The 24327-nt window shown below is 35.5% G+C and overlaps 1 protein-coding gene across 4 annotated transcripts in view; it reads left to right on the forward strand.

The window, feature by feature from the left end:
- The window catches only part of AMPdeam (AMP deaminase), a 334349-nt gene that overhangs the window by 297147 nt on the left and 12875 nt on the right, over positions 1-24327 (forward strand). For all 4 annotated transcript variants that reach the window (XM_090387683.1, XM_090387682.1, XM_090387684.1 and 1 more), the window contains one exon: positions 17123-17243. In XM_090387683.1, the coding sequence (XP_090243809.1) occupies positions 17123-17243 (121 nt within the window). The remainder of the gene's footprint in view (positions 1-17122; positions 17244-24327) is intronic.

Below are 24327 nucleotides of genomic sequence, written 5' to 3' on the forward strand. Positions count from 1 at the left end.
AATTGTTACTACCACAGTCCTAAGAGTGTATATAAGCTTCCTGAAGGAAGTTTAAGTTTTATGTTCACATACCTGCTGGTGTGTGTGTTTATTTTTATTTATTTTTATTTTTTTTTTTGCCAGGTTTCCAGTATTCATGCATCTTAAGTTTACCAGCAAAGAGTTTGTTTCTTCTGGATTTACTTAATGCAGAATATGAGCCATGTGTTTATTATTTTTTTATTTCTCTGTCTTAGACAGTAGTTGTATGTTCACTTCCAAATGATTAATTCTCCTAATTAGTCCCTTTTAAAATTATTTTTGGTAATGGGCAGCTTGCCTGATGATTGATTTGTTTTCTGTGAGTATTATTTTCCTCAAACTTTATAGGTGATGAAAGTATTATTTATTTTTCATTCAAATTGTTCTTGCTGCCTAATTCCTTACAAATTATTCATTAAATTGCATATTAATCAGATGTTTTCCCCCCATTTCTTGAACCACCATTAACAATACAGTAAAACCTTGATATAATAAAACTGGACATATTCTGTTATTCAAAATAAGGAGGAAGGCAAAAAAAAAAGAAGTCATAATTGTGTCCAGTTGTGAATGGTTACAGATCTATATGTTTTAATTTTAAAAAATGACTATGGAGTTTTGAATGAGGGTAAGGTGATTGTCTCTCAGACTAAACAAATGTATGTGGCTGCTGAAGTTAGTAGAATGTTAAAAAAAAAAACTGCTATACATTGAAATAAAAAAAAAATAATAATAAATAAATAAATAAATAAACACATTAAAAAATGTTGTAATACTATGTTTTATTGCATGGACCAGTTGTGTAGGATAAAAAAAACTTAATTTTACAATCAGAGACACTCTAAACAGGCTTCAGCTTGCTGAAAATTTTGACACTCTACATTCAATTTACAAACTTATATCTCAACCTTATAAACTTATCCATGACATCATAATTTATCACCATTTGGAAATAAAATGGAACATATTACATATTACAATGAAGTTTAACATTGACAAATGTAAAGTACTACATATGGGAAACAGCAACCCCAGAGCAACGTATCAACTCTGTGGTACTACACTGACAGTGGTAGAGAATGAAAGGGACCTGGGGGTGGTTGTGCAGGCAGATATGAAGTTTTCTGAGCAGTGCAGATGGGCTGCAAGAGTAGCTCATGGTGTATTGTCGATGATATATAGGAATTTTTCTAGCAGGGATAAGGAGGTGATTATTCCCTTGTATAAGGCAATGGTCAGGCCACACCTAGAGTACTGTATACAGGTCTTGAGGCCTCATTTCAAGAAGGATGTAGAGATGGTGGAACGAGTACAGAGAAGGGCAACAAGATTAGTGAATGGAACAAAGGGGTGCTCTTACGAAGAAAGGCTTAAGTTTTGCAAATTACAGTGTCTGGGGACTAGGCACCAGCAAGGTGATCTGATAGAGGTGTATAAAGCCTTGAATGGTTTGAGCAGGTTCAATGCTGATGGGATTCTTCCTCTTGCTCAAAATAATCACCTGAGAGGGCATAAATTCAAATTGAGAAAAGACAGATGTAGGATAGACGTGAGGAAATTTGCCTTTAGCCAGCGGGTGGTCGGTTGGTGGAATAGACTTCCATTCCTTGTCGTGGAAGTTGATAGCCTAAATAAGTTTAAGGCTCAGCTGGACAGGTATTTCGAACGAACAGAGGGGTGAAGTGGAAGTGGTTATTTTTTTATTTATTTTTTTTTTGGCTGATGCTGCATAAGCTTGCTTTCTTGCATCAAATGCCTCTACTAATGCCAATGCTAATATTGTTTATTAACAATTTACATACATTGGGTACACAGTTAAACGTGGCACACTATTTAAAGTATATTTGTGATTACATATACTAATAAATATTATTTAATACTATTTATTTGTAAATAAATTTTATGTGCTAATTAAGTTATCAAATGCAGACATTGTAGGAATAGTGGAAACATGGTGTCACTCAGATATTAGTGATGCTGAATTTGAATATGGGGAGTACAATGTATAGGACAAGAGAGGTTATGCTCTTAGTTAAGAAGCATATTAAATCTAAGGCAGCACGTCCATGGTGACATGGGTAACAAATGCAATGTTGATTCAGTTTTGTGATATAAGCACTGGTGAAACAAAAATTGAGGGTAGGTGTGTTATAGGCCTAATGACTGTGATAAGTATACCAAACAGCTATACAAAGAAATAGTGAGCCAGCAAATCAGAATGTCTCATAATGGTGATTTTAACTTTCCAGATGTTGACTGGAATTTGTGTGTTGGTCACTCACATGCTAGAAAGACTTTTGTGAATTTCTTGGATGACTATTTCCTATCAGCATGTTAGAGAGACAATGAGAGGGAAGCAATACTCTTGATCTGGTTATCAGCAGTGATTCTTCATGCATTAAGAATCTGCAGGTAAAAGACTCACTGTATGGCAGCAATCACAGTGTACTAATTTGGAATTTAATTAAAGACATAACTACTGTCAAGGGTAAAGGGAAAAGCTTCAGTTTTCGTAATGGTGACTACAGTGGTCTCAAACTTTAAATTCTGTGCAGCGGGACCAACTGATGACATTACCAACAGCAAATTCTAAATGAAAAGTATTCGGGGAAGTAATCAAAGAGGCTTTTCGTGCCAATGAAGAAGTACTGTTCAAGGCTTATGCCTAAATGGAGGTCATATGAACTATTGAGACGTGTCAGAGAAGAAAAGTTCATAGGATCCATATAAATTAGTCTAATCAATCACAAAGGAGATTAGGCAGCTAAGGCAGATTATGAGAAGTCTTTGGCAAAGAATGCAAAGTAAAACAACAGACTTCTATGCTTGTATTAACAGTAGAAGGAAGGGGTTGAATCATAATGGGGCACTTGATGTCTATGGGTTAACTGTTGATGACCATGTTCAGGTTGCTGACAAAGTGGACAGGTGTTCTGCATCTTCATTCACACATAAGGAATTCTTTAGGGAAGGGAATGCCAGAAGTTTATCATAGTCTAACGAGGAGCTAAATGATTTTGTGATAACTGAAAGGAAAATGGAAGAGAAATTGTTGTTGAATATGGACATGAAAAAGGCACCTGGGGTGGATGGAATCTATCCAGTTATATTAAGGGAGGCAGCCAAGGGGGTAAGCAAACCCTTAGCCATAATTATGAGAGCATCCTTGGATTCAGGGGCGGACCTTATGGGCTGGAGATGTGTGAATATATCCCCAATTGATAAAGGGAATCAAAAGGCGACATGAGTAATTGCAGACCTGTTAGCTTAACATCTGTTCCAGGAATTTTGACATCGTATACTTGGATTTCAGGAAGGCGTTTGATACTGTTGCACATAAAAGACTGCTGTATAAACTGGAGCAATGTGGCATTAAGGGCAAGTTACTGCTATGGATAAAGGGATAGTTAAGTGGAAGAAGAAGAAGAGAGAGTGGTTATCAATGGGCCCTTTGTGGTCTAATGTCATTGGTGGAATTCCCCAGGATTTAGTGCTGAGCTGATTGTTGTTTTCAATATTTATCAGTGATATTGATGAAGATATATCAGGCCAGAGTAACTTATCAACTGTGTGGTACTACACTCAGAGTAGTGGAGAATGGAAAAAGACCTGGGAGTAATTGTGCAGTGAGACATGAAATTCTCTGAGCAGTGCAGACATGCTGCCAAGACAGCTCACAGGGTTTCGTCAGTGATATACAGAAACTTTGCTAGCAGGGATAAGAAGGCGATTTTTCCTTTGTATAAGACTATGGTTAGGCTACATCTTGAGTAGTGTATACAGGTCTGAAGGCCTCACTTTTGGAAGAGAAGGAAACCAGACTGGTGAAGGGAATAAAAGGGTACTCTTACCTAGAAGGCTTCAGTTCTGCAAATTGCAGCATCTCGAGAGTAGGCACCTGTGGGGAGATCTGATTGAGGTGTTTAAAGCCTTGAATGGATTGAGTAAGCTGAATGTTAATAATGGCATTTTTTTCCCCTTGCTGTGACTACACACATGAGAGGGCATAAATTCAAGTTTGGGAAGGATGGTTGCAGGATAGATGTGCAGAATTTTGCCTTCAGCCAGTGTGTGGTTGATTGTTGGAACAGGCTTCCATCTGTTGTTGTGAAAGTGAATGGGTTGAATAAATTCAATGAACTAGACAAATGCTTGGAGTGTAATCATTTGCCATTATTACTACTACTGTTATTAAAATTAGGTATATGTGATGAAATTGCAAAATACCAACTGTCACTATTATTAAATAAAAGTGATTTCTGTTTAAAATAATTTTAAACCAATTATTTTGACAAATTTTAAAGTTACTTTAAAATATGCCCATTTATTTGCTCAGAAAAACTGTTTGCTATTTTTTCAGAAGCCATTTTTTGTTTCCATTGATAAATAAGCAGCTTTTTATTAATTTTATTGCAGACGTTATGGTGCAAAGAGTTACCATTAAATTAGTCACACTGCAACCTGACTTATGCGGGAGGCTTGGGGTTAACCAGTTGTATGCACGAGCTTAAAAAAAAAAAAAAAAAAAAAAAAAAAAAAGCTACTTCCTCAATTGTGTATTATAGTATTAGTAGTGACAATTGATGCAATGAAGCTAGCTTATATAGCATAAGATAAAAAAATTCCCAACATCACCTGTTCATTCCATCTGTTCTAATAATATGTCTAGTAGTTCTTCCTTAAGTTTATTTAAACTACCGAATTTTAAAACACCTGATGGAAGTTTGTTCCAACAATCAACTATCCACTGGTTGAAAGCAAATTTCTGCATATCTATCCTTTAACCATCTTTCCTTAATTTAAATTTACACACCCTTGTGTTGTCTGAGTAAAGGTGGGGATGCTGTCAATATTTAGCTAACTCAAGCCATTCAAAGCCTTATACATCTGAATGAGATCTCCTCGCAGGTGCCTAGTTTCCATATAGTAATTAGTAGTAATAGCAATAGAGGAATGTGATGCAAGAAAGCAAGTGTATGAGCTTATGTAGCATCAGCCAAAAAAAAAAAAAAAAAATTTGCACAACCATTCCCTCTAAATGTTTGTCCAGTTCCTCCTTGAATTTATTTAAACTATCAACTTCCACAACGACTAATGGAAGTTTGTTTCAGCAGTTAACCACCCTCTGGCTAAAGGCAAATTTCTGCACATCTGTTTTACAACTGTCTTTCCTCAGTTTGAATTTATGCCACCTTAGGTTCGTAATCTGAGCAAGTGGAAGAATTCCATCAGAATTCAGCGTGCTCAACCCATTCTAGGCTTTATACACCTCAGTCAGATCACCTCACAGGTGCCTAGTCCCCAGCCGCTGCAATTTGCAGAAATTAAGCCTCTCTTGGTAAGTGGATCCCTTCATTCCCCTCACCAATCTTGTTGCCCTTCTCTATACATGCTCAAGCAAATCTACATCCTTCCTAAAATGAGGCCTCTGGACCTGTACGCAGTACTCAAGGCGTGGCCTGACCATTGCCTTATACAAAGGGATAATCACCTACTTTTCTCTGTTAGCAAAATTCCTGTATATCATTGACAAAACTTCATGACCTGATCTTGCAGCCTGTCTGCATTGCTCAGAAAACTTCATATCTGACTGCACAATTACTCCCAGGTCTTTTTCATTTTCTACCACCCTAAATGTAGTATAACACAGTTGGTATGTTCCTCTGGGGTTACTTCTACCCATATGCAGTACTTTGCAGTTGCTAATTCTCAGCCCATCTGCCCAAATTTTCTAGATTCTGTTGCAGTAGCACACTGCGATTACTGTCATTGACAACCCTTCCAACCTTTTGTATCATCTGCAAACTTCAACACTAAGCTTTCATCAATATTATCGATAAATATACAAAACAACAGTGGGCCCAGCACCGAACCCTGTGGAACTCCACTAATAACATTAGTCCACGAAGAGCAGCATCCATTGATTATCACTCTGTTTTCTCCCACTCAACCACCCTTTTATCCATTGTAGCAACTTACCCTTAATACCATTCTGCTCCAGTTTGTACAGTAGTCTTCCATGTGCTACAGTGAGATTTCCTGAAATCCAAGTATATAATATCAAAATTAATTTTTGCATCCAGTTCCTTTGTAAACACATCATAGTATCCAGTCAAATTTGTCAGACAAGACTTTCTCTTAACAAACCCATACTGTGTCTGAATTATTGCTGCAGTCTTGTGTAGATGATCCTTTAACTAGTGACTCCATTATTTTACCCGGAACAGAAGTTGAACTAACTAGTCTGTAATTACTCGTGTCACCCTTCAATCCTCTTTGTGAATTGGGGATGCATTTGTTGCAATTTGCAGATCTGACATTTTCCTTGTTAAGAGTGAACCCTTTTGTTCCCCTTACTAATCTCTTTGCTCTTCTCTGCATCCATTCCAACAGAAAAATGTTAAACTGATGTTTAAAAGCATATAAAATGAGGAATTAGTGAAAGTTAATTTATAGTACAGTGTGGATTTTAAAAAAATCACATGTTTTTTGGAAGAACTGCTCTTTTTGTTTAAAAAAACTTTTTGTTTTGTCTGGGAAACCTTCCTACAATCTAATCTCCAGCTTTTCAAAGATCAAAGTTTGCAGCTATGATTTTGTCCTATCAAGCTATTTGTCAATTAACCTAGAACTCATTTAAAGTGTATGTATGCTAAATAACAAACACAGAAAGCACTAAAAGTTCCAGAGGATAGGGATCATAGTTGGACGTCACATGAGAAAAATGTCTACACACAGTATTCATTGTTCAGATTGACACTGATCTTAACATGTAAAATGTTAAATAACCTACTTATTTTAGCATCATGTATGAATGTTGAAATTTTTGCTTCTTTGCCTTCATTAAAAGCAAAGGGAAAAAAAATAGTTTTAAGTTTTTTATCGAACATGAAAAATGAATATTTTATTTTTGTATTTGTTAGAGGTCTGGGTTCGAATCCCATCAGGAACTGGATTTATTCTTAGTTTTCTTCAGTAGAGTCCAAAATTCAGAGAGAGGGTTTTCCAACACAAGTTATTTCAGATTTTAGAGTTTGCAAAACATGCATGTCAGTCCATGAACACACACACACACACACACGTGCACACACTAGTACAGGCATAACACAGATCATGTAATATGGCCTTAGCTGCTAATGCACCATATAAATAGTAACTGTCCAGAAGTCAATAACAATGGTGTGCCTTGCCTGGCTTGGGATGAAAAGTTGTAATACTGTCTCTCTTACATTACTGTACAATATTTCTGATGGCTGATTTCAGGTGAACAACTTTTTTCTGGTGAATGGGCAGGCTTGCTATCATCACACCCCTTGAAAAGGAATCTAGAACCTTCTCTCATCTCACTCTATTCCATTTACCTGTCAGGAATAAGCTATTACTTCCTAAGGGTGTGATGTCCCAATATGTGTTTGTTTTATTATTTATAAAGTGCATTAGCATCTGAAGCCATATTGTACTGTTTGTATTGTATATTATAAGGGCTGAAAAACACAGGAGGAACCCTACTCTCTCCATCTGAGATTGGCTAACTGCAATCCTGTTGAAGACTGCTTTCACAATTTCTCCAATCTCCAATGGAATTCAAACCCAGATCTCTCCAAATGAGTGACAAATGGCAAAATTACTATACTTTTATGGAGGACAATACATGTTAGAGAATAATGGCATACATGCATATAAATTATATTTCTTTAATCTGTTAAATTTGTTTCACTTGCAGTGGTTTCAGAAGTTCATGTCTGGCAATTTACTAATGAATGCAAAAATAATTTGGTAATAAATGCTTCTCTATGTTATAATGATATCAACTGGAGGAATAAGAACTATTTATTAAGTTCTTTGAACACCTATATTGAAATATAAGTATTCCTTTACTTAATTTAAGGAGAAAATAATTAAAGACTTTAGGTCAGAAATAGACCTAAAAATTAAGTTCAAATTAATGTAAAGCTTGGAGTGCTGAATTAACTGCAGGTTTCTTAAACATATTGTAAAATTTCATAACTTTCAGGATTTTATTTATTTTTTTTTAGTTTAATTCACCTTGGTTCAGATACTATTCCATAAATTTTTCAGATATTTTTATGTTTTTGAAGCAATAATCACTTTAATCTAATATTTGAAACAAATAAATGCACAATAACTTTGACCATTATAATGATAAATTGTATTAGTAAATTAATGAGAGGAGTTTACCTCAATATAGTACGTGGAACACTTCCGTATGATACCCTCCAGAAATTAAACCGGAAAAAACGAAAAAATCGACAACTTACCGGTACATTAAAGTAAAATATAAATCATTAAATAATCAATTTAACACAATTCAAAATCAATTTAAAACAATTAAAATTCAAATTAACGCAATTAAAAGAATCAAACGAAAATATTCAAAACGATTTTCCTTCCTGAAGCTGACAATGCTTTTCGACCGACTATGAATTTTCATTCCTGTGATCACGATAGTCGGTCGAAAAGCATTGTCAGCTTCAGGAAGGAAAATCGTTTTGAATATTTTCGTTTGATTCTTTTAATTGCGTTAATTTGAATTTTAATTGTTTTATATTGATTTTGAATTGTGTTAAATTGATTATTTAATGATTTATATTTTACTTTAATGTACCGGTAAGTTGTCGATTTTTTCGTTTTTTCCGGTTTAATTTCTGGAGGGTTATCATACGGAAGTGTTCCACGTACTATATTGAGGTAAACTCCTCTTATTAATTTACTAATATTATTATCAACGTAGAACATATTGAGTATTACAGCTCTGATTCATACTATCTAATGATAAATTGTGAAAGCAGCACTTACATGGTCATTCTTGGAACCTTCTAAATGCTCCAGCTTTTAAAAGCAGGAGATTCTGTGATATGGACTGTTAAGGCCATAACATGAATATTAATGTGGAACTCTATGGGTTTGAAAAATAAGATTTTAAGTCTTTCAGCAACAAGCTTGCCAGATATATGTCTCATGGCAGTGAGCTCTTAATTTCATAAACCACCACTCTACTGAGCTCTACCACAGCTCAGTAGAGAGCAGTCATCTACCAAAACTGTCTCTACCATTTTTTATCAGATCAGTTGGAAACCCCAGATAACAGATGCAGCACATACTGGAAGCTGTCATGACTATTTGAACTTGACAAGTATGTGGTTTTAAGTAAACTTAAAATTATACATATGTATGTACACAGGAAATGCACACATGAAAAGCTTATATATACATACTGTTGTAAAGGTTAATCCGTATTAATGACAGAGAGGTAAGTACTTGTGGCTAAATATCACAGCAGTTAGAGAATTTATATATCTGTTATGTATGTCTAGGTCTTAAAATATGTTTTGAAGACATTTCCACTGACTTAATGAGAAGAATATCCTGAAAATATTGAGATTAGATTTATTCATGTAGTAGCTTGTTCTTCATTGATGTTTTTCCCCCCCCAACTGTTTTCATTGAATTGTACTCTCTCTCACCAATACTATTACAATGAGGCTAGTCATGAACCACTACCATTCTGGTAAATTCTGTAAGTACATATTTAGCCATATTTTCTTATACCTCTACTGATTAAAAGCTAATTCTTTCATAACTGTGTTGTGTATTTTGTTGATAACTGAGCCATTATCACTATATTTGAAAATATTATTATTGGACTTTTATTACTGAAATTTAATCTCATCTCAATTGATTAGCTCATTATAAATGGTTATGTATTTTAAGGAAATTTTTTTTTTTTTTTTATACAGGGATGATACTTAACTACAATGCTTTTTTAAAAGTAGATTCTTCACTTTTTAAATTGTAAATTTATTTTACATTCAGCTATTGCACAGCTATTTTTGTTTCACTAAAGTGCATGTGCATTTATTCACTCAGCAGTAAATTGTGTACAGTATATATTGTACAATAAGTACAATAAGATAAGTCACAAATAACAGTAACAGAGAAGTATCAAAACATAACAGAAAATGATAATGTCTATGATTTTCTTCTTTGTCAGATAGTCTTCTTGAAGTGATAACTACTGTTTTTTAAGGGGGCTGATTGTTCCTCCCACTGACCAAAGAAGGTAAATATCTTTTAAATGCTAAAAGAGTACAAATCTAAAAAAACATGTTAAAAACAGCAAGTGCAAAACCACATGAACACTTCAATACCAACAGTAAAGAATAAAATCTATATATTAACATATATTCCAGCTGTTATCTTAATGTAGGGCTTAAGTCCATTTTTAAATAAAGTAAGATTATCTGTTTAAAAAAATAAAAAAAAATCCTTCAAGCAGCATTTTGTTGTTGCAGATCATGATTCCACATAATCACAGTGAATTGCCTTGGCATTCCTATGTGAGAAATAGGACTGCTCTTTATATGCAAATTTGGTGCCATTATTCAGCCATTTTTGCAGTTGATTTTACCTTATCTATGGATAGATGAGTTAGCATCAACCAAGTAATACATAAATGGTGCATATCATCACCAATAATTATTTTAGTTACAAGATGAGAGGCCAAATGATGTTAAATAATCTACCAACAATTTCATTCCCACTGAAATACTGAATAAACAAACCAGAGAGAGAATAAGGCCTACTTCAAGGATATTTTTACCCACAATCCCACTTAAGTTATAACTTGTAAATGGGACTTGAATTCAGAATTTATTTAAATATTTATTCAGTCTTTCAGTAGAAAAAGCCATTTGGTAACTGTCATTTTGTGATTTAAATTATTGCTGGGTTGTCATTTACTCTTCTAACATGCTGCCTGGTTACCTGCCATAAACCTGGTGATGAGATGACAGTTGTATTATAAATAATATTTATACTTCTCATTTGGAAAGTTTTTCATAATAAATAACTAGCATCTGCTATTTATTTGTTTTGAAATATAAGAGCAACTCATTGCAAAGTATCATCACAGTTGGCGAGATCAAAACTTTAAGGATTTTGTCCTTTTTTTCACAGACAGTACCATTTTATTTTCATATGACACAAACTTGCATTAAGATGGATTTGTTTATTCACATCTTTCAGTGGCAAAAAGATGTGTAACAGCTCATTTACTTAGTGTAACTTTTATATATTCTAATACAAAAATTTTTATTTTAAAATCAGTTAATTTGCATACTGTGCATTGCCTTTTAAATGCTGTTTAAAGGACAAGCATAGTTAGTTAAAATGATTGGTAAAATTCATTTTAACCATTTTCTTTCTTTTTTTTTTTTTTTCAACCGTTTGATTTTATTCTTAATTTTTTCCCCTAATCTATACACAAACTGCAGATATTAAAATCCAGATAATAGAAATCTTAGTTTACATGTAATGTAACCTGAGATTTGGAAAACCTGCTGTCAGACACTTAACTGTTGTTTAATTTCATTGATTGTTTGACCAGTAAGATGTGCCTTTTTTCATTGGTCTCTCTTTTCTCATTATTTACCATGTTTTTGCATTATCAGACACTTTACTGTTTTCATTTTTCTCAGAGTATATGGATCTTCACACATTCTTAGAAAACTGTTTATGAAATGATGTTTTATGAAAAGGTGATTTGCAAAATTTTGCTGTACTGTTTGTTTTGATGGATTTATTTTTCTGAGAGTATAGATGTTTAATGAAATTTTAAAAATTATTAAAAAGATTTTCTTCTAAATAATTTCATAGTTTCCTTTTGAAATTTTATAAAATAATTAAAGAATGAAAAAAGCAAATGAGAAATTATATACAAACACATTGATACCTAGAAATGTCCTTTATTGCATTGGTAAGAATTTAACATGTAATTTACCAAAAAAATAATAATAATAATAAAATTTAAAAAAATAACCCTTTTAAAAATAAACAGGATTGTACTCAGCAATGTAATATACCCACTTAAGGTTGCAAAACGTAAACTTGTTTGGTTATATCTTTCCAGCCATGAAAATACATCGGTACATTTCTGTAATTTCAGAAGATGTACTGTTCCTTTTATTAAGCAAGTTTAGTCTCTTTTAGTAATTATCTGTATGGGTCATTATTGCTCTGCTAATAGGATTATAGAAATTCCAGCTGTGGTTAAGTTTGATAATTTTATTTTTTGAGGAAAAATATAATGGCATAAAGCAAATTTTCATAAATCTGTTCATAATAATCTATTTACATTATTGTAGGAGTAGGAGTTTTTCCTTAAAAGTTGAATTATGGTTGTTTTACCAAAATCCTGCACTGTCAGCACTCTTGGTGTCAGTAGTACAAGATTTTGATAAAAACTAGCCACAAAAGTATCTAGCAATTGAGTATTAATTATAATGATCAGTACTCCATATGAATTATGAGTATGCAATTCCATCATAGAATCTGAAGTTGCATCCTATCAACAGTCCTACAGATGATTTTTGTTTACAAGTCTGTGTCATGATGCCATTACAACAAGAACCTATTACAACAAGAACTTGTATAAAGAAAGAAAAGTTAGAGTTTAGAGTTGAACTCCGAATGAATGTTAGGCAATACACATGTTAGGAATGATTTTGAGAAAGATGGTGAAAGATACCAGTTAAAAGGGAACAGTGCTTATAGATATATCTGTATTATAGCCATTCAGCAGAAGCCGTGTAGTAGAGAATGGAGTGAATTTGTGACATGAGCAGGTAATCTGACTGCTTTCTTTTGTAGAGAGGTTGAAGAGAGGGATTTTTAGAGCACCTCCACAGATAGGAGAATTATATTTCATTTTAAGAAATTTTATTGATCTTTTGGTAAGCAAAAACATGGAGTATTACTAAGTAGTATAGTGTTAACAGAGTTAATGGTTTGTCAACACTGTTGCAAATCAGTCCTGTCCCTGAACTCCTGGTAACATTAATGAATATAGTAAATAAGTAAGAATAATATGGTGCTGGCAGCAAAAGATAACTCAGTTTTGGTTGTAAAAGAAGTGATATTTCCACCAAGAAATATTTGAAATTGAAATTAATCAAAGTAAAGAAATGAGCTCTTATTTGGGAATCTGAGTGTTATGGAAAATCAGCTTTTATTGCAAGAGATCAAACAGAATTGAAGATAAAAATGACCTGAGGGATCAGTATTTAAGAAAACATTGGATATTTGTGCAACTTTGTGTGCGTGTGTGTGTGCGTGCGCGCACCCACACATGCACCTTGTACATTACCTTTCAGGCACATCAGCAAAACATAATAATTTATGATATATAACAAAATAAATCAACACATTGACATGAAAATTTGTTACAAGGATTCCTAAAATATTCTAAGTAAATATTGAAATTTTTAAATGGGTCCGAGCTCCTGCTCCAAATTTATAGTAATATTTCTGTAAGGGAACTGGGAGGGAATGCTGTGAAACAGGATCTAGAAAAGTTAGACAGATGGGCTGAGAAATGGCAACTGAAATTTAACATTGACAAATGGGTAGTAGTAGTAATCCCAGAGTAACATATCAGCTATGTGTTGCTACACTTAGGGTAGTGGAAAATGAAAAAGACATGGAGATAATTATGCAGTCAGATAAGAAGTTCTCTGAATAGGGCAGACAGGCTGCCAGGACAGCTCTTGGGATTTTATCAATGATATACAGGAATTTTGCTAGCAGGGATAAGATGATTGTATAAGTGAATGGTCAGGCTGCATCTTGAGTACTGCATACAGGTCTGGAGGCCTCATTTTAGGAAGGATGTAGAGTTGCTAGAATGATACAGAGAAGGGCAACATGATTGATTAGGGGAATGAAGGGGGGTCCTCTTATCAAGGAAGGCTTCAGTTCTGGAAATTGCTGTCTGGAGACTAGGCACCTGTGAGGCGATCTGATTAAAGTGTTTAAGGCTTTGAATGGATTGAGCAAGCTCAGTGCTGATGGGATTCTTCATATTGCTCAGATTATGCACATGAGGGGGGGGGATAAACAATTTGAGGAAGGATGGTTGCAGAATAGATGTGTGGAAATTCTTTTAGCCAGTGAGTGGTTGATATTTGGAACATACTGTTGGAGAGAATGGATAGGTGAAATGGGAAGGGTTTGTTTTTTTTTTTTTTGTTGATGGCATATGATGCTAATTGGATTTGAACTTTGAACCATGCCAGGGGCCAACTGAATATATGTTGAAAATTTGGTAGCAATTTGCATTTTCTTGTTGATTAATGAAAAAACATACTTTCATTTCTGCTGATTTGGGGGAGGTGGTGAGGAATGATGGCTGTGAAATCATAACTGAAGCTGAAATTTTCCCAAGGACCCAGATATAAATACCCAATGTGGGTGTATTCCTACACTGGGTACTTCTGTTTTCAACTGCTATCTTGTAACAAGATGACCACCATTCATTACAAGAGCTATAGGTTAGAACTCATATGTTTATGATTCAATCCAAACCAAATTTACAATACTTGTTTCAAAATCAGTGATATAAAACCAATTGAAATAATTACCTACAGAAGAAAAGCCCAAAGCATTATTTTTCTGCTTTATTTCATAATAGTTAAATGACAAAAGGAAATATACTAACACCAATCAAAAAAATTTTCCACTATGCATTCACAAAAAGTACTTGTTGCTGGTGTTGAAATGTATGTATCTCTGTCATGGCATCTCCAGAGTGTAAGTTCAACTCCACTTTATATCTCTGCAATGAAGCATCTCTCTGTGTGTGTGTGTGTGTGTGTGTGTGTGTGTGTGTGTGTGTGTGTGTGTGTGTGTGTGTGTGTGTGTGTGTGTGTGTGTGTGTGTGTGTGTGTGTGTGTGGAGTATTTGACTGGTCACTTTGCAACAATAAAGTAGCTACCCCAAAAAAGTGTAGTTCATGTCTCTTCCACAAAGAGGCAGGCCATTGTCAAATAAGAACCCCTAAAAAAAACCACCCTCTAAGAGCCCAACTTGGCACCAGAAGGATCCCACTGTTGAGACCTGTCTCAAGGGTGTTAGCAATCATACCACCTAGGTGGAACCAAGAAGATAGGCAGGGCAAAGAGTAATAAACTTTAGCTAAGGAAACGAACTGGAAATAGTCGAGAACAATTTAAATTAGAATTAATGAGAAATATCCAGTTGTTTCTTAAACACAACAATAGGAGTTAAAGCTAAGAAAATTCTTGTATCTTGAATTAAAACAGGTTACTTGCCAGGAGAAAGCAAGAATAGACCTCTCAACATTGAAGAGCAATTATTACAAAACATGGCTGCAATTCTCTGGAACTCCACATTCCAGGAACAATCCTTGACCTGTCAAAATAACTGTCAGATTAAAGTAGGTGGAGAGCCATTTAATAATATCAAACTTAATAAATTTGATGCTTAGAATAAAAAAAAACATTTTGTGACTAATCTACAAATAGGAAAATCTCAGTGCTACTGCCAGATGTCCAGTAGATGATCTTTGTCATTTTTTTCTCCCACTTCTAAATATGAAAGTAACATCAAAGCCAGAGTTGAGCATAGCAGGCTGTGGCAGTAGCGGAAGATAGCCAATAAAAAGAATTTCTAAATCAATGGCTATTTTTTTAGCATTCACCTGCATGACTGCTGTAGATACTGTATGGCATGATCTTATTATCTGAAGGGACATGGTCCTTTGGATACTCTACAGGAAATACTGTATCATAATTTTGGCATCATCTGGACAAGCCATGCCTCAGACTCATCAGTAATACTAGACACAAAAACTGCAGAATACAAACTTTTTTATTTGAAATTATGAAAATAAAGCCTCTAGTGAACAGTAGCCAAATTATGATTACAAAGGGAAAGACTATATATTTTAGAGGCACATCACATGATCCTAATGTATTTGAGCATTTATTTCTATTGAAATAAAATCAGAACTTGCAGTGCATTTACCAGATTTGGGCAAGTTAAGTTTTGGATTAGCATGTCTGCCCAGATATATATTTAAAATTAAAAATAAAAATTGCGTACTCTTTCATGATGTATTCAAGTGGTAGTGAATCTTAATTTGCTGATATGGTGGTAGAGAAGGAGAAAAAGGGATAATATTTGCTATAAGAATGTGCCTTGATTGATGCCTATTGAAATTTAATGTGTTTTTAATAATATTTTTATGGATAAGATACAATTCTTTTGATTTGGATTTGTTATCAGCTGAAAGAATAGAATATGGTATTCTGATAACAAAATACTTCATTCTACAGAAATCAATTTAGCATTTAGTCTCCCATGCTAGCCCTTTTTCTTCATGAAAATGGTAGCAGAATAATTCCAAAATTTATTAATACATTTCTTATGACACTGGAAGTATGAGTTGTAATTTTTGTTTTGAGAGACAACCCGCTATACAACTAACACAAATTCAGTGAATTCTTAATTTCAAGAGAACTATTTTCACCACATTCTGGTTTAACAGTTCTTGAATTGTTTGTTTTTGATGGGCTATAAAAGTTTTTTTTAACATCTTTACATGCTAAACAGATTTTCATTAAACGCTGAAAACAGTTTCCAACATAGATTCTTAGTCATTTTTCAGAAATCACAAAAGAGAGGAACTGGGGCAATATTAAAGTACAGAAATATAGGTCTCTGTATGTCATATCAATAAATTCATGTTTTTGAGCTGGTGAATGAACATTATTGAAGAAAATTATTTTATTTATTAATGTTCATGTCTACGAAATCATTCAGCTTGCAAAGAAACTGAAGTGCTAAATGTTCCAGCTCCATATAAACAGTATTAAACTTCAAATTTCTCAGCCCTCACCACTCAGGTCTTTTTTTCCTCTTGAAAAAAATGGCTCACCAATGCTAATACTAAAAACAGCAAGAGCTTGTTTTTTAAATGACCTGCTATTTTTAATATTAGATTAGTAAGACAGTAACTAGCAGCCCTTTGGCTGTAATTAATGTCAGCCTCCACCAGTGCTTATATTTAGATTTTTTAACATTGATTAGTTTACTAGAATTAATTTTATCCTCTGACTTGGCTTTAAAGTATTAATATATGTTTTCTTTAAATTGGATGTGGGTTGCATGACTTTTTTGATCTACCATGAATAAGCTTCAATTATTGGTTAGTTGTTTAAATTTATTTTTTTTCTTTAATTTCAGTTTTGTTGAAAAGTAATTTGTTATGATTATGTTACAGAGAACGAGGAATGAATACTTTTGTTTTAAGACCTCACTGTGGAGAGGCAGGTCCAATACAGCATCTTGTAGGAGGTTTCTTACTATGTGAAAACATATCTCATGGACTACTTCTTCGAAAGGTAAAAGTTCATAAATTTAAATATCTTTACTAAATCAAGTAAAAGCATGTCACTCAACAGTATTTAGCTTTAATCAATTAATAAGAACTACAATTATTAACTCACCATCTCAGCGCCTCCATAGCCAGGTGGGCAGGAGCAGCAGCGCGTAGCACACGCTTCTTGATTAGACCGGGGTTCAAGCCTGTGACCACCAAATACGGAGGATGCGGAAAGGTCAGGGAATGACCACCGCATATCCCAGAACAATATGGCCTTAGTTGCTAATGCTCCAAATAACAAAACAAACAAACAAACAAACAAACCCCACGAATGTCTTTTAGTTTCATTTCAGATCTACAGCAACCTCTCTCTCTGAATAGCATAATAGGTAAAAAAGCAAATCTCTCTGAATTCTTTTTCTATATAAAACAAATAAAAATGTATGACTGTTTCTAACTGCTCACCGTGCAGTTATCATAAGTAACTCAATTAATTTGGGAGGTGCAATATGGCCTAAGTAGTCCTTGCGCCAGAAAACACCACCACAACAACAACAACATAGTGTGGGGAAAACATTGTGCATATTGTGGCTGTGGGATGCCAAATCTCTAGTGACTGTAAAGAGATGTTTTCAATAGGAATTCCAGAAAGTTCCATCTACGGAAGACTCAATGAGGTTATGGTTAAAACAGTTTCAAGAAACCGTCAGCATGTTGCACCAGAAAGGTTCAGGTAGGCTTAGTGTATCTGCAGATAAAGTTTCAGAAAGTGATGAAGTGTTTACCCAAAATCCTATAAAATCTATCCACCAGGCCTGCTGCTGTAAATGCTGTGAGCTACATTTTACAAGAGAAAGGCATTTTATGCATACAGAATACAAATCGTCCAGAAAATTAAGCCTCACAATGAGAGAAATTTGCTAATGAAGATGAGCACATTTCTGGAAAATGTCATTTCAGTGATGAAGATAGGGGGTGATGTTTCAGTACAGTATGTACAATGTATTTAGGAATGATAGGGAAGATAGAAGCGGTGGTTGGGTCATGCTTCTTATCAAAAGCAGCCTGAGTGCGACGAAAGCTTTCCCAGATTCAGACATATTTTGCATGCTAGTATAGAATCTGTATGGTGTGAGATAGTTGGAAGCAAAGGTATAATGAGAGTGGGAGTAATCTACAGGCCAGGTGATTATGAAGATTATGATGAGACCCTCTACATGCAAATGGAATGGGCAAGTAATCGTGAATGTCTTATTATGGGTGATTTTAATTTGCCTCTAATTGATTGGAGCAAATGGGAAGGAAACTCCACATGGAGGACAAAATTTTTAAATCAACTAGATGATTGCTATTTGTATCAACATGCCAGAGAAAGTACTAGGGAAATGAATACTCTAGACCTCATCACCCATGAACCAGATGACATAATAGGGTTGACAGTACAGGAACCAGTAGCAAGAATTGATCACGAAGTTCTACAGTGAACGATGAAGAGAGAAGTAGCAATAGTTAAAGGCCAAAGGAATGGGTTATAATTTCAGGAAAGGAAATTACGATGCCTTAAGGTGCTACATGGCCTCTATTAACAGGGTAGATATCTCACAGAGAGCGAATACAATTGAATTATGGTATACCTTTAAAACACTAATCACAGAAGCCTTGAATGCTTATATACCATTAAAAAATACTCCACAAGGAGGATTCCAAGTTGGACGAATAATGAAGTTGCTAGATTACTTAAGCAGAAAAAGATGGCATGTTTACAGAGCAATAAAAAGTACTGAAGTCTATAGCAGCTACAAATTTTCCAAGGAGGGCCCATGGTGTCCTATAATTATGCCACTGAAAAGGTTAGACTGGTAAAGGGGGGGGATAAGGAATTCTTCACATATATAAATGCAAAGAAGAAAAACCAGATCGGACCCTTTGTGATGGACATGGGATAGTATTAGATACCCCAGCTGATGTTGCAGATTAACTCAACAGTTACTTTGCATCGATATTTACAGAAGATAAACACTTTATGTCAATGAGAAATTATGGGAGTGAAGTTGAAAAAAAATGTAATTAATGATGTTGAAATTTCACGTGTTTATTTAATGAAAAAACTTTCAAGTCTACAGACCAGTAAGACTCCTGGGGTTGATGACCCTATAATCTTAAGGGAGGTGGTAACTGAGTGCATTGAACCATTGAGGCTAATTATGGGCGCGTCACCGGACTCAGGAGTGATTCCGTTGGATTGGAAAAGTGCCAACATATCTCCAATACGTAAGGGTAGTTCGAAGAGTGAAGTGGGAAATTACCAGCCGATCATTCTAACTTCAGTAGTAGGGAAAATCATGGAGACTATGATCAAGGGTGGAATTCAGGATCACTTAGATAGAAATGGAATTCTGAAGGATACTCAGCATGCTTTTGTAAATGGAAAATCATGTTTAATAATCTGATTAGCTATTTTGACAGGGTCACTCAAGAGCTGGACTTAGGGAATAATTTCAACATTGTTTATTTGGATTTCAGCAAGGCATTTCACTCTGTCCCACATGAGTGGTTACTTTATAAGCTGGAACAGGTTGAAATCATAGGGAAAATCCTTAATGGATAGCTGGATGGCTTCAGGGCAGGAGGCAGAGGGTTGTGATAAATGGTTATTCCTCAGATTGGGTTGATGTAAGAAGTGAGGTTCCCCAAGGATCAGTATTAGGACCACTGTTGTTTTTGATTTTCATAAATGACATCGATAAAGGGATAGATGGTGTGATGTCTAAATTTGCAGATGTAAAGATTGGTAGAGTAGTTAATGATTTCTGCCAAGCAGAGCTTCTTCAGGATAACCTAGATAAACTTATTTTATTTTATTTTTAACATATAATATACACAACAGCAACACTTCAGGGATTGTCAGAAAAATGGCAGCTATGCTTTAATCCAGCAAAGTATAAGATATTGCACCTCGGGAACAGTAACCCCAAAATAACTTATATACTTGGTGGAGTTGAACTAAAACTGGTAGTGGAGGAAGAGAACTTGGGTGTTACAATACAGTCAGATATGAAATTCTCCGAGCATTGTAGACTGGTTGCAAGGAGGGTCCATGGTGTCCTGTCGATGATTTATCGAACAATCAATCACTAGTAGAGATAAGGATGTCATAATCCCATTATATAAGTCTATTGTTAGACAACACTTTGAATACTATGTTCAAGTATGGAAACCACACCTAAAGAAAGGCATTGTGCTTCTTGAAAGGGTCCAAAGATGGGTAACTTGCCTGGTGAGATCGGCAAACGGCGTCTATATGAGCAAAGACTTCGAATATGTGAGTTGCAGAGCTTGGAAACAAGGCACCTTAAAGAGACTTGATTGAGGTGTTTATGTCTCTGAGAGGCATAAACAAAATGAATAAGGACGAAATTTTCACAGTTATAAATGATTCTAGAACAAGGGGCCATAATTTCAAGTTACCCGGGAGTTGTTTAGACTGGATTGCAGGAAGTTTTATTTTAGCCAGTGAGTTATAAATTGCTGGAATAAGTTACCTTCATGGGTGGTAGAGGCTGACAGTTTGGGGAAATTAGCATTAGCATTAGTAGAGGCATATGATGCAAGAAAGCAAGCTTATTCAGCATCACCAAAAAAAAAAAAAACACACACCACTCCCATTTCACCCCTCCGTTCGTTCGAAATACCTGTCCAGTTGAGCTTTAAATTTGTTTAGGCCATCAACTTCAACAACAAGTGATGGAAGTCGGTTCCACCAACCAACCACCCGCTGGCCAAAGGCAAATTTCCGCACATCTATCCGACATCCGTCCTTCCTCAATTTGAATTTATGCCCTCTGAGGCGATTATTCTGAGCAAAATGAAGAATCCCATTGGCATTGAGCATGCTCAAACCATTCAAAGCCTTATACACCTCTATCAGATCACCTCGCCGGTGCCTAGTCTCCAGACTCTGTAATTTGCAAAACTTAAGCCTTTCTTCGTAAGAGCAACCCTTTGTTCCATTCACTAATCTTGTTGCCCTTCTCTGTACCCGTTCCAGCAGCTCTACATCCTTCTTGAAATGAGGCCTCCAGACCTGTATACAGTACTCAAGATGTGGCCTAACCATTGCCTTATACAAGGGAATAATCACCTCCTTATCCCTGCTATAAAAATTCCTGTATATCATTGACAAGACACCATGAGCTACTCTTGCAGCTCGTCTGCACTGCTCAGAGAACTTCATATCTGCCTGCACAATTACCCCCAGGTCCTTTTCATTCTCCACCACTGTCAGTGTAGTACCGCAGAGTTGATACGTTGCTCTGGGGTTGCTGTTTCCCATGTGTAGCACTTTACATTTGTCAATGTTAAACTTCATTTGCCACCTCTCAGCCCATCTGCTCAACCTTTCCAGATCCTGTTGCAGCAGCATAGCGTCAGTAGTGTCCTTAACAACCCTGCCAACCTTTGTATCATCTGCAAACTTGGACATTAAACTTGATATCCCATCATCAATATCATTCATAAACACCGAAAACAACAACGGACCCAACACTGAACCCTGAGGAACTCAACTAATAACATTAGTCCACGTTGAGCAGTGTCCATTGATTACCACTCTCTGTCTTCTGCCACTCAACCATCCCCTTATCCATAGCAGCAATTTGCCTCCAATGCCACACTGCTCCAATTTGTGCAGCAGTCTTCCATGTGCAACAGTATCAAAAGCCTTTCTAAGATCCAAATATATAATATCAAAGTTATTCCCTACATCCAGTTCTTTTGTGACTACATCATAGTATTCAATCAAATTGGTCAGGCAAGACCTGCCCTTAACAAAACCATGCTGCGTCTGAGCTATAACTGAATTCTTGTCTAGATGATCCTGCAGTGCTTCTTTAACCAGTGCCTCCATTAATTTACCTGGAACAGAAGTTAAACTAACAGGTCTATAATTACTTGTGTCAGCCTTTGATCCTCCTTTGTGAATTGGGGTTACATTTGCACATCTCCAGTCTATGGGTACCTCCCCTGAGTCCAAAGAAGCTCTCATAATTATGGCTAAGGGTTTGCTTACTTCCTTTGCTGCCTCCTTTAATATAACTGGATAGATCCCATCCACCCCAGGTGCCTTTTTTATGTTTATCCTCAACAATCTCTCCTCCACTTTCCTCTCAGTTATTACAAAATCATCCAGCTCACTGCCAATGTTTACTTTACCTACATCATTCTCCTTCCTGAATAACTCCTCATGCGTGAATGTAGATGCAAAATACTCGTTTAGATTGTTAGCCACCTGAGCAGGATCCTCAACTGTTGAACCATCAATATCCAGTGGACCAATCTGATTCATCCCTTTCCTCCTTGAGTTTAAATATGTAAAGAACTCTTTTCTGTTTTTCTTTGCATCCTTTGCCAAGGATTTTTCGTAGTCTGCCTTTGCCTGCCTAATCTCCTTTGTGACTTGGTTACAGACCAACTTATATCTATCATAGGCTTCCATGTCACCCATTAATTTGTATGTATCCCATGCATTTTTATTCTCTGCCACATGTCTCATTAGTTCATCTGACAACCATTTAGGCCTAAACCTTGAACAATATTTCTTAGTTGGTATGTAAAGCCTGGTAGCCTCCAAGATTAGTTCCTTGAATGCTTCCCATTTTGAGTTTGCTGTTGGTAACATCATCAGTTGGTCCCACTGTATAGAATTTAAATACTGTCTCAGACCATCATAGTCGCCTTTACGAAAACAAAAACCCTTCCCTTTACCTCTGATGGTAGTTACCTCCTTGAGTAAATCCCACTTCAACACACTGTGATCACTGCCACCTAGTGGTTCATTTATCTGCAGATTCTTAATGCATGAAGAATCACTACTGATAATCAGATCAAGAGTATTGCTCCCTCTTGTTGCCTCACGAACATGCTGATGTAGAAAACAATCATCCAATAAATCCACAAAAGCCTTGCTAGTGTGCGAGTGACCAACCCACAAATTCCAGTCAATATCTGGGAAATTAAAATCCCCCATTATCAGACTCTCTGATTTACTGGCCCACTCTATTTCCCTGTACAATATCTTATTATACTCATCAGAGTCATTAGGCCTATAGCACACTCCTACTCTCAATTTTGATTTCCCTATGCTTATGTCACACCAAACTGACTCGACACTGCCCTGTCCATCGATGTCGACTGGCTTCACTTCCTTGGGCTTTGTGTTTCTTAATTAATAGCATAACCCCTCCTCCCCTCCTGTCCTGTCTATCCTTTCTATACACATTGTATTCCCCAAATTCCAGTTCCGCATTACTTATATCTGTGTGACACCACGTCTCTGATATCCCAACAATATCTGCCTTTGATGTTTTGAGCAATACCTCAAATTCATCAAATTTATTTACCAAACTCCTAGCATTGGTGTACACGCAGGTATACATGCACCTGTTTCTATTCTTAGCTACCCTAACACAACCCATGTGTTTACTTGTACCGCAATGACTCCCAGCAGTCTCTGAAATATCCTGCATCTTGTTTTTCAGGCTTCTGCTCATTTCAATAGAAGCAGTGCAAGAATCACTTCCATCTCTGCCAGTGGCTACTGTTAATCTATTAGTCCTTGTATCCCCCCCAACTAGCAGTTTTCCGACCCACCTAACACTGCCTCGACAGCATCAGCAAATTCAAAGGTCAGCTGGATAATTACCTAAGGGAGGAGGGAAATGCATAGGTTGTCCATTTCTTTTTCTCTTATTATTTTTTTATTTTTATTTATTTTTATTTTTTATTTTAATTCTCTTATTTTTTTTTATTATTATTATTTTGTTTTCATTATTTTATTTTATTGTTTTTTTTTTTTGGCTGGTGCAGCATAAGCCATAGGCTTCCTTGCACCATGTGGCCATTACTAATATTAATAGTAATACCAGTGCTTTTTTTAGGACGGTACGCAAGGGTGCGGCGTACCGGCACCTTTATTAAAAGTGATATGTGACATTTGGATGCAGTGCACTTCGAAATTTGTAATATTCCGGTTTTTTTTTCACATTTACCTACTATTCAAATAAGCTTAAAGTTATTTAACTAAATTTGCATTTTTCACTGTCTAT

Source organism: Mastigoproctus giganteus, chromosome 13 (genome assembly GCF_048544385.1).
Source record: "Mastigoproctus giganteus isolate SK-2022 chromosome 13, ASM4854438v1, whole genome shotgun sequence".
Lineage (NCBI taxonomy): Eukaryota > Metazoa > Arthropoda > Arachnida > Uropygi > Thelyphonidae > Mastigoproctus > Mastigoproctus giganteus.